Here is a 16618-nt window from a genome sequence, read left to right on the forward strand (position 1 = left end):
TTTTCTTGAATTATTTATTTTTATTTTTATTTTTATTTAATTTGCTTCACAGCTGATGACAAAACACCCAAAAGCTGCAGATCAACTTTAGCCCAACTCAGCCTCAACTCAATGAAATCAGCCAGCGCATGCATCGGGAGGCCCGTGCTGCTGACGAGTACCACAGGACAACAGGAGGTTCTTCTCTTCTCTTCTCTTCTCTTCTCTTCTCTTCTCTTCTCTTCTCTTCTCTTCTCTTCTCTTCTCTTCTCTCCTCTCCTCTGACACCCTTTGTGATACTTTCAGGTATGCTTGGCCTGGCCAGTCGCCTCCTTTCCAGGTGGAAAAGTTGGCCTGCAGAAGTGTGCTCAGAACAACCTGAGAGTAAAGACAGGGGATGAGTTGATGCTTCACCCAATAACAGGTCCCTTGCTTCAGGCTGAAGAGGTGGTTCTCTCTAACAGGTAAGGTTTACCTTGCTTTTATTTAAAAAAAAAAAAAGGAAAAAGTCTGTATACATATATTTATCATTCCAGTTTGCTCTATACTCAAAATGTTGCTAAACTACAGTAACTGTACACACAGCTGCCAGTTTAAGTACATCCAGCAACATAAATCCAGTCTAATGAGTCCTACAATATATTGTACATTAATGAAAGTTATGTTTATTTTTGTTGTTGTTCTTTTAATTCTACTGTGGTGAATACATATATATATATATATATAGATATAGATAGATAGATAGATAGATAGATAGATAGATAGATAGATAGATAGAAGCCTCGGCCTTCTTTCCAGCAGAAGGCCGAGGCCCCCATCTGTTGGAAACAAGATGCAACTGCAGTTCAAATGTCAGTAATCACTGAGAAGTTGAGAGAAAAATGTTTCCAGTTAGTTATCAACCACCTGAAACTTTTTTTCAGGTCAAAAGATGAAACACTAGAAACAGATGAATTCAAGGATTTCTTCCTGAGATCTCTGGGTATGTCCTTTTGCCTCATCTTCATCACCTCATCTTGTATCTGAAATATTTGAGACCTTTCAGTAGAAAGTGTGTACTTCTTACACACCTGACTTTGCATTTTTCTGTCTTTTTACTGTATAGTATATACACTAAAAAGAGTATTATGTGTAATGGGGATAAGCTACTATACTATAAGCTATTAATATTTTGCAGAAAATGCACAAGCCTCGTTTCCCTCTCTGCTGTACAGTAAAATAAAATAAAATATCCATGCACTTTAGATTCTATGGCTTGTACTTTAATTTAATATAATCAAGCAGATGATTTCCTTTATTAGAATAACTACTATGTATTTGTCTCTCTTATATCAGCTGGGAACATTGTTCTGCCTGGGAACGTCGTTTCCTTGAGTTATTTTGGCCGCTCTTGCAGCCTTCGGGTTGAAACCATAAAAGGGGAGGACGGCGTCACCCTCCAGAGACCAGCTCCTCTCCTGGGAGCGAGTCCTGAAACTGAAGAGTCCTCTGTGATGAATTCTGTGCTGGACTCCACATCAGCTGAACTCTCCCTGCAGCTCAGCATGCTGTCTGTTGATGACAACCACGATGCAACAACAGACACACCTAGAGAGCTCGGTCCTGCAGCCAGCACTCCATGCCGACAAGCCCAGCCTCTTTCCCTTTCCTCGCAGCCTGTAGCTCCTTCCCACAACTCCCTGAATCCTTCAGCAGGTTTAGTAGACACTGCTGTGAGTCCGGAGAGCTCACTCATCTTAGAGCAGGCAGAGAAAAGCTCATCAGCACCTCCTGCTGGTGCTTTGAGTACTGACACCTTCTACTGCCTGTCATGCTCCACTAAAGTTAGATTTAAAAGCAGAGTAGGCCAAACAGATCCAGATGCAGAAGCTAAGGGGTCAAAGGTCACGTATAGCATGATTGGTGGACTCAGTAGTCAGCTGGATGTCATCAAAGAGACCATCGAACTTCCACTGAAACATCCTGAGCTGTTTTCCAAATATGGTATGTTAGATTATACCATGCTGTAAACTAACCCCCAGTGATGTCATTATGATGTGAGGTGTTACAGTTAGATTTACTGACTCTCATTAAATGTCAGATCTCTAATTTTAAGCGGTTGTCTACCACAGGGATCCCACCTCCAAGAGGAGTTCTTCTGTATGGTCCCCCGGGGACAGGAAAAACTATGATTGGACGAGCCATAGCCAGTGAAGTTGGAGCCCACATGACGGTGATAAATGGCCCAGAAATCATGAGCAAGTATGGTCATATAGCCTGAAAACTTCATGGCACCATATTTCTATCCCAGCAGATTATTTTGGGGAAAATTTACTTTGTTTCCATGACAGCAAGATTTTACTCACCACCTTACACATGATCCAAAGCCACAGATTAAATGAGGAAAGTTTATTCACTGAATTAAAGAAGCGTGTTGTCTCATTTCTTTGCAGATTTTACGGTGAAACAGAAGCAAGACTGAGACAAATATTCACAGAAGCGTCTCAGAGGTAAGTTTTCGCTGAGCTGCCTATACTCATAAAGATAGTATGTCACTTTTAGTTCTGTGTATGCAAATCTCTAAATTCTCTTTTTTATGTTAAATTCCATTATTATATTCATAAACGTGCAGAGGTCTCTCACAGTTGATGTGGAACTATCATATTTATCATTCATACTGGGACATAGGTTAAAAATGAAAAGCAAAATCCAGCAAAGACCTCACAAAGGACATCTAATCCTTCATTTGATCCACCTTCTAGTCTGCAAGGCTTCATCAGAAATGGTCTCAGTGGGATGATGTCGCCATCTTCCTGTCTGTTTTAAAAAGAGGAAGGGAAACATGAAATAAAGACCGAAGTGTGCCTAACTGCACAAGATTGGCACCAGGTCTTATGGAGTGATAAATCCAAATTTCACAGTTTTGGTTCAAGTCATTGTCAGTGTGTAGAGACGAGGTTAGGAGAGAAGTATGGTCATGTGTAAAACGTGGTGCAGATTCTGTCATGGTTCAGAGCTGCAGTTCAGCCAGTGATGTTGGAGATCCTGTCAAAATTGATGGAATTATGAAAACAGAAAAGTACTGTCAGATTTTGAGCCACTGTACAACACCATCTGAGAAGCTTCTGATTAGCATTAGCTTCATTTTTGAATACGACAGTGATCCCAAACACACTGCCTATGCTGTAAAAACTTACCTGGATAGAAAAAACACAGTGGAACAGTCATGGACTAAATATGCACCTAAATATCACTGAAGCAGTGTGGGATCATCTTGATACAGATTGGATGAAAAAGGAAGCGACATCCAAAGAAGAGCTTTGAAGTTTCTTCAGGTAGCCTGCAGAACCATTTCTAAAGACACATTAAAGAAAATACGAGAAAGCTTGACCATGATGAAGAATAAAGATGGACACATCAAATAATGACTTCTATGTCAAAAAATTGCCTAAAGAGTCAATATTTTGCCCTCTGCGCAGTATTTCCATTTACGTTTTCACATGTTTCAATAAATCAATGTGCTTCTCACATTTGACTTGGTTTGATAGGCAGCCTGCGATCATCTTCATTGACGAGCTGGATGCTTTGTGCCCAAAGCGAGAGGGAGCTCAGAATGAGGTGGAGAAACGAGTTGTTGCCTCTCTTCTGACTCTGATGGATGGGATTGGTTCAGTAAGTATCCGAGTAATTGTACTCTACTATGGCAATAATGTTTTCCGCATTAAACTAAAGGCAGCTCTTTTGAGCATAACCTTATATGCTGTTAAGGTTTTTTTTAAGTTTGAGTTTTTTGGAACCTCACTGAGTCATCTTCTCTGAATTTTGCCAGCCTGCAGCACATAAAGGATGCTCACATTTCTTCTCTTTATACATGAATACAACAGTCTGTTTTACATTAGCATGATTATTGCTAGAAGGCTGGGATTAAACTGAGCAGTAACTGCTTGTTCAGTAGACACATGTCTTTATACTTTGTCTTTCCGCAGCCAAACGTGGCTCCATCCTAATATGCCCTCATTGCAAATACAGATTGTCATGCAGAAACCATCTCTGCGTGCTGGACGCCCTTCAGACACTATGGGTTGCATCTCTCGGGTGCCATTTGTCCTCTGAGCTCTGTGTTAGTGCCTGATGAGAAAAAGGATGATTCCCCCACACACCCCCAGTGGGAGTCTGGGAAAGAAATCACCCAAGGCTGCCATGAGCTGACAATTTGCCGTAACTTTATCAGCAAACTAAATCTTCCCGTCCCCAGGCAGAGAAGGCCGCGGTGTGGATTGGTGATACTGCACAGATACACCAACTCCCTTCTTGCTCCCAGCTCCTGTCTGTTTTCCAAACCAAGGTCATCATTGCTGATTGGTTTGTGGAATGTGGAGAAAGCACTTCCTGCTCCACGGCATTCTTCCTTGCACTGTAATTTATTTGTGTTTCAACTCTGTCTCCAGTGTTAAAAGGTGGAAAAAGTTTTTCCCATCTTGCAGGCAAACCACCCCAGGAAACGCAGAAGTGAGCCAGGTTTAGCATCAGGCTGGGGTCAGAAAATCTCTCAAGCTTTGAAAAATGTCCTCGACATATGAAATACTAAAAGCCAGCGGGCTGAGTTTGACAAGTGGACTTAAACTTGAACTGATGACCACTAAATTTGACCTAATCTAAGAGTGTGGGTGCCACAAGCTGCCGTGCACCTGGGCAGATTAAACAACGAAACTTTACTGCATTATTGAAAACTACCCCTTTGTGTGAATGTATTTAACAGAAACATTTTATTTGCATTATTTATATTCCATGCGCTATAATTTTAAATTGTGAGTCTCCTACAGTTGCTCTGTATGATTCGAGGTTTTTTTAAAAAACTTTTTTTCTTATTCTGTACCTTGTTGTGGCCCCAGAGTTCATCCACTGTATGAAAGGGATCAGTTTTAGCTTCCTTCTTGCTCCTTTTAAGGTAACTTTCTTCTGTTTGAGTGCATCAATGGGAGATTTGAACAACAGGTGGGTGGAGTCTCTGTGCTCACAGCTAGAGCTGGTTGCCTGAGATATCTCAACAGGTTTATGTGATCTGATTTACTGTTAGTGTGGGTGCCATCATGGCCTGGTCTCAATAATGAAAGATATTGGAGCTCAGTAGTAAATAAACAAAATACTCTGAAACTGAGGCATTTAGATCACTCTGGCCTTTTTGGTTTATAATGGTTATTTTTACATAGGCTGACTTTATGATTTGAAACTTTAGTCATGTTTGGTGTGAACATTCAGAATTGTAATAGTTTATATACGACATAAAATGAGAAATGCAAAAGGGCTACTTTAAATTGCCATCTCTTCTCATACAGAATATAAAAAACACACAAAAAATTGATTGTCAAACACATCACAGTGTTAATTAACCAGATCACTTGAACAACAGAATATACATACCAACTGTGTGAGTCAAGCTTTAAATGACTTTTAGTTCATCAATTAACATTTGCTGAGCAGGTCTTACTATGAAATTACTATGTTGTTATCTCAGAATTAGCTGATCCAACTTTCTTCTCTTTGTAGGAGGGTCACTCAGGTCAGCTGCTGGTCCTTGGGGCCACAAACCGACCCCAAGCCATTGATCCTGCTCTGCGCAGGCCGGGACGCTTTGACAAAGAGCTGGAGGTACATACTATCAGAGAGACTGCAGTGTGTTTCCAATCAACGTCGCGCTGTTTGTGAAGAATTGCTACTTAATTGCGCAACTTTCTTCTGAGGCTCTGAGTACGTGGACAGAGTACAAAAAATGTGGTATACAAATCGCTGTTCTGTGTTGATTTCGTGACGGCAGGTCGGAGTTCCTGGTGCTGCAGAGCGGGCAGATATTTTGCAGAAGCAGCTGAAATGCGTGCCGTGCAGCGCCACCGAGGAGGAGCTGACGCAGCTGGCAGACGCCGCTCACGGTTACGTAGGAGCAGATCTCGCAGCTGTTGGCAAAGAAGCGGGCAAGTAAACACTGCTTTGCTCTCTTTTAGAGAGTTGAAATGTTTGTTTCCAAGTTGTAAGAACCTAATAGCACGCAAAAACATTTTGGATTATTGGTGTGGCTACGCCTTTATTTACATATCTACTGATATCTGTCAGGCCAAAAAAAAGCTGGATATTTTCAAGCGTTAGACTCTGATTTGAAATATCATTCCCAGATTTGTAGCTGTAGCTTTTGATAGTCATGTAAACTGTTGCTCATAATGTCACGGAAACCAAGGACATCTATGGCCACTCAAAGCAGCTGTTAAGAAACACCAGTGCTTCTCTTTGCATTGATTTCCTCTTTGCACTTCATGAAAACAACATAATTTAGGAAAACAAAACACAGTTGCATATGGCAACCGGCCCAGAATTGCTCTCCATCTTTTTGTAGTTTAGTTTGCCCCGTGGGCTGAGGTATCTGACCAACAAACAATAGTGATTGACAGTTTGTTATTGAGCTCTAGGTGCATTCTAGGCCTCATGTTGTTTTTCCCTCTCTCGCTTGACCTTTGTTTTCCTTGTAAAATGTCGCCCAGACCACAATAACTTGTGAATTATTTCCATCTAAATTATTTTTACCAATTTTTGAGACATTTTCTTGGAGTGCCTGACATGCCCACAGCTCCTTTGAACACACAGGTCAAGCATCCTTTGATATTTGCCAGAGAGGAAGTTGGGAGTTTCAGCGGTTTCTCTCACTGGGATCCAAATACCACAAAAACCACCACTTGTTGTGAAATTCCTGTGCCCCCTCACCCCTAGCACCACAAACCATCCCACCTCATATCCCTGAGGACAAACACACTGGCTTATATACATGTGTATCTGCCCTGCATGTCCTTGATTGTGGGGGTATATGTGATTGTTTGAGCACATGCTTATTTGTTTTTCTGTGGAAGTGTGTGTATGTGACCCCATATGCCTCCTGGGTGGTCCCACCGCCGGGGTATGTGGCGTATTGCCTTTCCAGCTACGGGAGTTGGGCTGCTGTGTGGAAGCATTCCGGCAATGAGCGTAATTTACTGTCCGCAGAGGGCCAGACGTGACTGGCAGCGTTTTCTGAGAAACCCCCACATGCCCCCGAGGGAGACAACAACCTCCCCAACCCCGCTCGACACCGCTAGTTTCCCCAAAATCTCCAAACCAAAATCACAAGACCGATAAAAGCCCTTGCAACAAAAAAGCCACAGGAGAACTCTTAATGCACTCATGACTTCTTTCTTTCATTTTACCGCTTGAGATAAAATATAAATTCAGTTACAGATGCTTGGTTAGAGTACGAGGCATCTATAGCTAAAGCGCTCTCAGACATTCACCGGAAATTTGGGGCTGAGTCTAAAGTTCAAACTGATAAATATCAGTCTAGATTTAACACCATCATAGATTTATCTCATTCATGCCATCTTTTAACTGGCTGTCAATGCAGCAAATAGGAGCATGGCATGACTCCAGCATGTGATTTGGTCACAGTGGTCCTTTCCCATTTTGTGTGATAACTCCAATATAATTTCCCATGATACACCTTTCTGTTAGGGGAGGATTTTACTGTATAACACGTTTTCCGGGATTGTAATGCAACTGTAACTGAAAGGAAGTAGTGGCAGTTTATCTAGTAAAATCCAAAGTGCTCTATGGTGCACTAAAAAACAATCACCTTACTGTAGTCATGAAAAAGAGCAAGAACCTTACCCGATTTAAGTTTGGCTAATCTCCCCTTTAGGGCTGCCACAAACGATTATTTTGATAGTCAACTAGTCACCGATTATTTTTTCCATGAGTCGACTAATCAGATCATGCGTCCATTGGATGTAAAACCTACAGCTTATTGCACCAGCATGCATCTGCTCTTATATAACTATCATTAGCTTACAGCTTTAACTGTTTAAGGTATGTGCTAACTAAAAATAAAGACAAGATGATAGTTTATTAAATTGTAATGAAATTAGCAGATTGTCTTGGTGGAGTTTAATAAGCGCAGCCGTCTGCTCCTTGCTATCTAAAATATAACAGGACAGGAGTATAGAGTATCTCACACTTCTGATAATCAGCTGTCTGCTTGACATTTATCCAGCTGTGTAAAAACTATAACTTTAATCTCAGCCAAACCAATTTAATCAGGAACAAATAAAATACTGAAAAAAGCCAAACAATAACATTTTAAGTTATGTAAGTGACTTATATATCATGTTTAACCTGAGTAGCGAAAGACTGTGGTGGGTTTGAAAACGATTTGCCAGGAGTCCGGTGTTCTCACCGGCTCTACTGAGCCTTGAACCCCGGCTAGCTATCGAGCTAGTGGGTAACAGACGTCTCTGAAAACGTCGGAGTTAGGGTTGCCAACCGTCCCTTAAAATACGGAATCGTCCCGTATTTAGAAACAAAAGTACACGTCCCGTATTGAGCTAATAAGGGACGCACTTTGTCCCGTAATACAGTGAGAATCAAAAGTAGTCTATAAATGTTTATGGAATTAACGCTTTGTTTGAAAACATAATTCCCAGCCCCTCTCCTGCTTTGTGACCAATGAGCTGACAGCACACTTATGACAATTCGAGTATGACAATTCAGATTACCGCTCATCTCATTGGTCGAGGAAAGGTCGCTTACGGAGAAAATACCGGAAGACAACAGATGACCACAACAAGAAGCATGGCCAACAGGGAAACAAACGCCGTCACTGCGGTGCAAGTCTCGGACGACAGTACACCTAAAGCTGGGCAGACACTGTGCGATTTTTTTCAGTCGCGTTATTCAGCTCCTGCTCAAACTGCACGATTGACTCGCAGGGGTTAGAAGTTGGTAGGTCACGATGCAGGTCTCACACTATACCGCCCGATGCTCTGATGCGACCTGAGTGCTCACACTGTGCCTCCATAACATGAAGGTTATAACAGACAATCTGTCGCTCGCTCTCTCAGTCTTTCACTCACACAGACACACCACCACCATCAACTTTGCTAAATTGCTAATGAAAAACATGATCAGGCAGCTGTGATTTAGCAGCGATGTAGATCCAACTATTTTCACGGTTGTTGTGGTCGTGATAATTTTGTGAGGCCACATCGAAAAGGCTCGGATGAGCTTTTCAAAGTTCTACAAGTTGTGCCTCCATCGCTTGTGTCCAGATCACACGCTGCACAGCCGTGCTGCTCCATCTTTTTCACGGCGTTTACGTGTTTGCGCGCGAGCAGTGTGAGCGGCTCACGAGCGATTGATGATCGGGAGCTGGTCGTGAGGTGTTAATCACTTCTCGTTACCCCACGTATACTACACGACGCACGATGAAGGCCAAAATCGGTCCGATCACTCAAAAATCGGCTCAAAATGGGCCTAAAACCGCACAGTGTGAGCCCAGCGTTAGAGCAGCAATGTTTGTTCCCCTCAGAGAAAGGGAAGAATGGGAAAAGGAAAACACCTGGCTGGAAAAAGTTAATATGGGCATGTGCAGTGAATATCAGCGCTATGTGGCCAGAAGTGTGATAATATAATTTATTTTGTGTAATAAACGACTGCAAGGATAGATGATTACAACAAATAGATGACTAATACATAAAAGTAATACATAGATGAATAATGATGATGAGTTAAGATGCGTAATCATGGGAACAAGCGGGTTTTCAAACGGGAGCAGCTGATTAGCATTAGAAAAGCTGAAATAATACCTCAGCTGAAGCCAATTGTACTAAATGCACTAAATGTGCACTGTTACAAGAATATTTTTCTTTCTATTGTTTTCTATTATTTTAAGTTAAGCAGGACAGAGTTCTTTTAAAGAAAGATTTACTTATATTCTCAAAAGTTAAGCATGACAGGCTTCTGTTTAAGAAAGAGACCTGTTTTATGTGTTAATGTTGTCATTTTGAGCTAAAAATAAATGGCTAAATGATCATTTGTTTCACATGTGTTCATATCACAAAGAATACACATCTACTTAAATCAAATTCAAGTCAAAGGGTTAAAAAAAATAATTTCACACACAAAAAAAGAGCTAGAAAATTCACCACACTGGGAAGGGTGAAGACAACTGGGTCGCCCGGCCCTGGCCACGAGTTGTCCCTTATTTATTTTTCAGGGAGTTGGCAACTCTAGTCGGAGCGCTTTTGAAAATATGTGGTGTCTTGATAAACCAAGCAGATATTTGAAGTTTACACAGTTACATTCTCACCTGAAAATATGTTAAACGTTTATTTTGTGACCCAGAAAGAATAATAAGAGTAACATGAAAACTAACTAGCTGCCCCATTGTTGGAAACTGAGCAGGACCGCACGGTTCCTGAATTTGGACACAGCTACGATACCGGACGCTGCTTCTTCTTCTTCGGGGTTTAACGGCAGCTGGCATCCTTGTACATGCAGTGCTGCCATCTTCTGTTTCAGTCCGTTATTACACTCTTAAATCCTACTACTTATTCCTGCGTCTTTTGGGATCTTACAAAGCTTCAAACGAGGCGTCGACTATTAAATTAGTCGTCGACAATTTTAATAGGCAACGTAATCGTGACTAGTCGACTAATCATGGCAGCCCTACTCCCTTTTAAGGTTGTCTCCTTGTGCATCTCTGGACTGCTTTCAGTGCAATTTCTATTTTTAGATTCCTCTGCGTGTTAACTATTCTGTCCACTTGCAAATTTAACTTTGAGATTTATGTGTCAAACTAACTGAAGCTTTACGTGCAGATTAATCACTGCTGATGAGAGCTGTATCTCCATCTACAAAACAGCACTTTAATGGAAAATCAGTGGCCAAGCCAGAAGGTAACTGATCTGACAAGGCGGAAGGCAGACAAGCAGACGTTTACTGGAACATGACTTCTACTGTAACATCCTGAGATCTCTGTGGGGGGATTATTTGGTGCAACTGACCTCCACTGTGGCTGGTGCCAGCGTGGCATTTTATGCCAGTTCACACCACTGAAATCTTACACACACCCCATTCATCAAATTTAACTACCAAGTGACTTCACTGTGAGTTGAATCACAGAATGTCAGAACAGGACTTTTAATGAGCAAAAAAAGGTGACCAGATCTAAGATAGTTTCGCTTTTCTTTGAACAGAGTTGCATATACCTTTTTTATGTGATAATGCCCAGATTCCTATTTCATATGTATAAATGAAGGCAAAACTGTCTGCTGTATGCACCGCAATCTTGTTTTGTGATTGCCCCCATCTAAAAATTTTATTTCAAATTTACAAGTATTTATACATTAATCAGTTGTACAGTTTATTTGCAAGTTGCAGATTATTTTCAGTAAAAATCCAAACCACATTACCGTTATCCCTATAAATTGCTTGGATACATATAAATAGACACATAAAGCCATAGAAAACATAGACACATGAACTCGCAAGCTGATATCTGTTTTTTCCTATTTTGCTTTGTACCGAAAGGAACAAAAGAGGCATAAAAACACATCAAATCGGAACTGCAGTTGTTTCCTCGTGCTGCTCAGGTAACAATGAGCTGCTGAGGAAGCATACACTCTGATGTACCGCTTCCTGAAAAATAAAATTGAGGGAACATATATCATGGCGAGCCCAATATACTCTGGTCACGCGAAAGATCCACCTTGCACAGCTGCATTAAAGCATCCACGCGTACGGACTTGTGGCTTCTATAATGGATGCAGTCACAAACACATGCACATTATCCTGCCTTTTAAATAATTCCAGTCTCTTTAATGAAAGACTATTTACATGAGCTGTTCATATGTTAGGAAAGTCAAAGGGTTTGTGTGTGTGTGTTTGATTCTTTTGTGTGTGGATAAGAATGCATGGAAATCTTGATGTCATTAGGGAAATTGTTGTTTGTCCACTCTGAATTATACTGAGCCCCAGAAACTTCTTGACGACAGATGTGTTATATAATGAGCACTTAATTACAGTCGATCACGGATCTGCCAGTTTTTAAAGCATTGTAATGCATGAGCACGCTCATGCCAGATGTATTAAAGTGCGATTCACTTAGGTCACCTGAAATCCCTTTTTAAGCTTCCACCGAATGCACAAATTATGAAGAAAAACTGTGCTTTACATCACGGGCACTGACCAATGGAATTCAGGTTAAACTTAATGAAAGAAGCATTTTTAAACCTGGGGGTGAAAAAACAAGAATGCATCAAAGTATTGAGAAGGCATCATGATGCTTCTCTGACTGCTGTACACACATATTTATTCTTTAATTGCAAAAGAAAATACTGAACTATTTTTGAGAAAGGTCTGATTTAAAACAGTTCAACTCTGGGTAATAAAAAAGTTTAAAACATCGCAGAAAGATGCCGCTGAAGTAAAAGTACATAAAATGTAACTTGTTGGGGAAAGAATTTCTCCTGTTTCTGATTGTTCTTACATCAGCCTACATGCACTAAACAGGCAATCTGGATGGCATCCTGTTTAATTAACTCTATAGATATGCAATATTTTTTTTTATCAGTTTCATGCTGTTTTCAGGGAGTTGTCAGTTTGGAGCTCTTCTTTACTGAATGTATAATGTGCTAAGAAGCCAATCTCTGATTTTACTTTGCACAAACTTTAAATTAAGGTAAGAGGTTGTCATCATTCATCATCGGTTGTCTGTCATTTAAGACACAAATGGGTGAAAAATAAATGAATGTCTAAGCAAGCTATTGCCTGACTGAAAGCCTCGTGAAGTGTTCACGTGGGCTAAGACTGACATGCATTATTGTTAAAATAGTCTTCATTTTCTACAGTTAGAATTCATGCTCCCTTTACAGTAATAGAATTTGACATTCATGTACTGTTTGCACACTGTTTAGGAGGACAGAAGTCCCTCTAAAAAAGTGAAAGTCAGAAGAAGTAGAATTAAAGCTGAACATTTCAAAACTAAGTACTTGATTACATTTCACCATCCTCTCATTGCCAGTAACAAAAAATATCAAACCCCTTGAAAACCCTAAATGAAACCTCTTAACTGTAGCAACTGTGAATGAGGACCTCTCATGGTCAAATGCTGTATAGCTGTGCAGGTACAGTCAAGCGTAGCTGCCAGTTCATGTGGAGTCAGCATGGAGCGTAACCAGACTGAGCTCTGTTTAGATACAAAGATCTGATTTTTATCTGCAGGGTGAAAATAGCTGAATGGTTCCTTCTTAAATGTTTTGTTGAGTTCTTGTCCAAATTTACATCTGAGGATATATTTTTTTCTCTAATCTTCCGAAGTGAGAATCCCCGAGTTAGAATTTGCAAGTTCATTAGCCAAACGACTCGCAATCCTTTAAACTAATTATCTCCTTTCCCTCCTCTTTTAAATTTGGGATTTCTGAATCAAACTTTTTTCTGTCCGCGGTTCTCTCCCTGTTGACAACGTGGCCTTCATCATAGTTTCATTGATGTTGACAGATTCATGTACACATTAAGAAGATCTGCTGGACTGAGTTAGTCACAGCAGAAAAATGTCCATGCTGCACGCCTATAACTCTGTGTATGAGCATTTTTCTGACAGCTTTTCTGTTGCATCTGTCGCTCCTCATCACATCATTCTGACTGTGACTTCATGTCAGACATGTGTCAGCATGCACATTCTTGCAGGACAGGTTAACTTAGATGGAGACATTACACAAGTCCCAGATTTGTTTCTTGTTAGCTGCAGGAGCAGTTCCATGTTTGAGCTGAGTGTAGTTGAAGTTCTATAATAGAAAAGATTTGCTTTAAAACACATGCAAAACATCCATTTTCACAACTAATATGCATTTTTAAAGACATTTAAATGAAGCTTCCATTATCCAAATGTATTATAATAGAGCATGTGACACACCCAAAATTAACTATTAAGAGCTGATGAGTCAACATTTTGACTGGTTGCTTGTACAGACAGATTCACTTTTTATATTTCTATTTCACAATAGATCAAATTGAATTAAAATAAATGTTAAAATTGGAGAAAAAAAGGGATCTGGGTGTAGGTCTCCTATGTCCAAGATAAATTTGATGGCTCATGTTTCCTAGTTTATCACATTAAATATGTCCTCTCTGTATAAAAGCTCAGTGCAGCCCATCTGAGATTGTGCACTAGTTTGTGAATTCTCTTTTTGGAGCCTCATTTTGTAGCTAGCAAGTTTGGTAGCCTGCTAGACCTTAATAGACACAATAAAGTAAAACTTTTACTCACCAAATGTAAGAGTGCATATCCTGCCCCGTCTCCCTCCCCTCAGCCCCACCTGGTCGCTGCAGATGGCTGCCCCTTCCTGATCCTGGTTCTGCTGGGGGATTCTTCCTGTTAAAAGAGTTTTTCCTTCCCACTGTTGCCAAGTGCTCACTTGTGGGGAGGTTGTCTTGATTTTTAGGATTTTGTCTCTGTTATTGTAGAGTCTTTACCTCACAGTACTAAGTTCCTTCAGGCGGCTGTTGTTGTGGTTTGGTGCCATACAAACACAATTGGATTGAAAATGCTTTTTTTTACTTGTTTTACGTTTAACTTGGCTGCAAGTCATATTTTCTCAGATAGTTCCTCTGAAAAATGTGCCAAAAAACTGCTGATTGTCAGTATCCATCAGTCGTATTTCAGTTATTATGAAGGGAGAAAGTAGTTTTAGAGGAAAAAAACAAAAGGGTATTGTACCAGATTGTAAACATCTTTTATTTCAGTTTTAAATTTGAGCATATAAATATGGGAGTGCATGGGGACTGACTTGCTTTCCTGGTTAGCCTCAAGGAATTGCAGGTTTTAGGCCAAAATTATAAAATTTTTATAAATTTATGTAAGAATAAACCTTAGCTGGCAGAACCTGCACATTTAATTAATTAGCAATATGCATAAATTGTATATAGAATAAAAGAAGGAGCAACGGTCAAATAGGGTTGCGTGTCTTTACAGTGTAGGATGCTTTCTTATGTTTTGTTACAAGATCCCTGACAAAAGTATAACCACAAATGCGCTGAGTTCTAGTGTTCATATTTCCCTAAATGTTACTTTGACCGTGTTTCCAGCCCACCAGAGATTATGCAAAACAGCTTTTTCATAATGAATCCCCCTAGGTGTTCTGCGTGGTATTGGAAGCTGCCATGTGGTCTCGCGGAGCCTCACAGACTCCGGGCGTCTCTCTGTCGTCCTGTTGGTGTTCAACTGATCCCGGTGCTGACAGATGACTCATTTCCACAGTCTAAACAGTGCAAATTGCGTGTGTGAGTGTGCACGTCTATTTGAACGTGTGTATGCCGGTGCATGCTTGTTTGGTTTGTGCCACATCCGGACCCACTGTTTACAAGCCTCTCTAAACAGGGGAAGCCTGCTGGAGCAAAAAGGGCCAGTAAAATTGATTATATGGAATAATAAACACAAAATGCACCACTGTGTCAGCTGAAAGCTTTTTGGTTAGCCTGCTATTTGACGGCAAAGATCAGGCTCGATATTTAACAACTCAAACTTTAGCAACTAAATGGCCTAAATGATTTACACGGGAAATGTGCAAAGTGATTTGGCCAACACGCTTAGTGAAAATCCCCTAAACCTAAATATTCAGCACTTGAGCGTTTTTAAACCCAAACCATTGATCTTCCTGGCCATGAGACACAGGAAATGGGGACTAGAGGTTACTCCGCTCTGTAGAAACGAGGAAGAAAAACGGCAGCAAAAACCAGCAGAGTTTTGTGTGTTTGACATAAATTTTGCCGTGGAAGACTAAATGGGCCAAACAGTGCTAAATGCTCACTGATGTTTACAGCGGCAGCATTGCCTTATAAAGTGCCTTTCCCAAGTCATCTGTCCTTTTAAAGACACTTCAGGGATTTCAGTACAGGTCACATAAATATCAGTCGGATCAGCATGGGAGGTTTATTTGAGGCCCCTGTTTATAAAATCCGGAAATGTGCTGCTTGTGCTCCTAAAACCCGACACGTACCTTTTCCCAGTGACAGTGATGTGTGTGTGTGTGTGTCTGTGTGTTTGTGTGTGTACTTCAAGAGCACATATTATTGCTGTGTTTCAGTTCCGGGAACAGATGTTGGGTATTGTAAATACAGGTGCATAGAGTGCTCCGGAAGCCCCGGCGAGTAATGAAAACGTTCCTGTGGTTTTTTGTGATGGTGTAATGCTCAAAGTATTTTGCAATCATTCGAGGCCGGCCTTGCTGGTGAGCTTCAGCTCAACCTCATTGGTTTTCAGTGCAGCAGCACACAATGCACCGTAACACAAAAACATAGCTCTGATTATTCTGTGTTGAAATGTCGAATGCAGTGTTGATATGCGAGTACACTTCTGTTGTTGGTGATGATCTGCTCTCCCTGATGCTCTCTCTGTGTCAGGTTTCCCTTTTTTAATCTTCCATGCTGGAATGTTTAACCTCTACCCACATAACTCTTGTGTTTCTTCCTCTCTGAATGTCGAGGGAAAGTTTCGAACGTTGTATTGAGTGGACTTGTAGTTGCATGAACAAAAAGCTTGTGCTGAAAACCTGCTCAAATGTTCAAAGTAGAAACTTTGGGGTTTTCAAGGTTTTTAGAAGTTGACAGAGGTTGTTCATGAACATCAAGGGTGCTGCACAAGTCTTTGCAGACAGTCATTTACATGCTGTGGCTGTGCACGATCACCAGGTGGCAGTATCAAAAATATGTGGAACAATTAGCATTGCTACTTTTATTTATCCTTGTGCTTGTTTTAAACACTCCCCTCGAGTGTTAAAAGCAGTGTAAACTTTCCACCGTAGCTGCTCTC

At 40.8% G+C, this 16618-nt stretch overlaps 1 protein-coding gene across 1 annotated transcript in view; it reads left to right on the top strand.

Annotated features, from left to right (window-relative positions):
• The window catches only part of afg2a (AAA ATPase AFG2A), a 111202-nt gene that overhangs the window by 2432 nt on the left and 92152 nt on the right, over window positions 1–16618 (top strand). Inside the window, exons 2-10 of the mRNA XM_085366638.1 lie at window positions 53–177; window positions 286–443; window positions 903–961; window positions 1315–1962; window positions 2091–2220; window positions 2412–2468; window positions 3507–3630; window positions 5506–5607; window positions 5774–5927. Of these exons, the coding sequence (XP_085222764.1) occupies window positions 53–177; window positions 286–443; window positions 903–961; window positions 1315–1962; window positions 2091–2220; window positions 2412–2468; window positions 3507–3630; window positions 5506–5607; window positions 5774–5927 (1557 nt within the window). The remainder of the gene's footprint in view (window positions 1–52; window positions 178–285; window positions 444–902; window positions 962–1314; window positions 1963–2090; window positions 2221–2411; window positions 2469–3506; window positions 3631–5505; window positions 5608–5773; window positions 5928–16618) is intronic.

This window comes from Diplotaxodon limnothrissa, linkage group LG2 (assembly GCF_057381915.1).
Source record: "Diplotaxodon limnothrissa isolate DT_005_m linkage group LG2, D_limnothrissa_male_GT1.1, whole genome shotgun sequence".
NCBI classification, from domain to species: Eukaryota; Metazoa; Chordata; class Actinopteri; order Cichliformes; family Cichlidae; genus Diplotaxodon; species Diplotaxodon limnothrissa.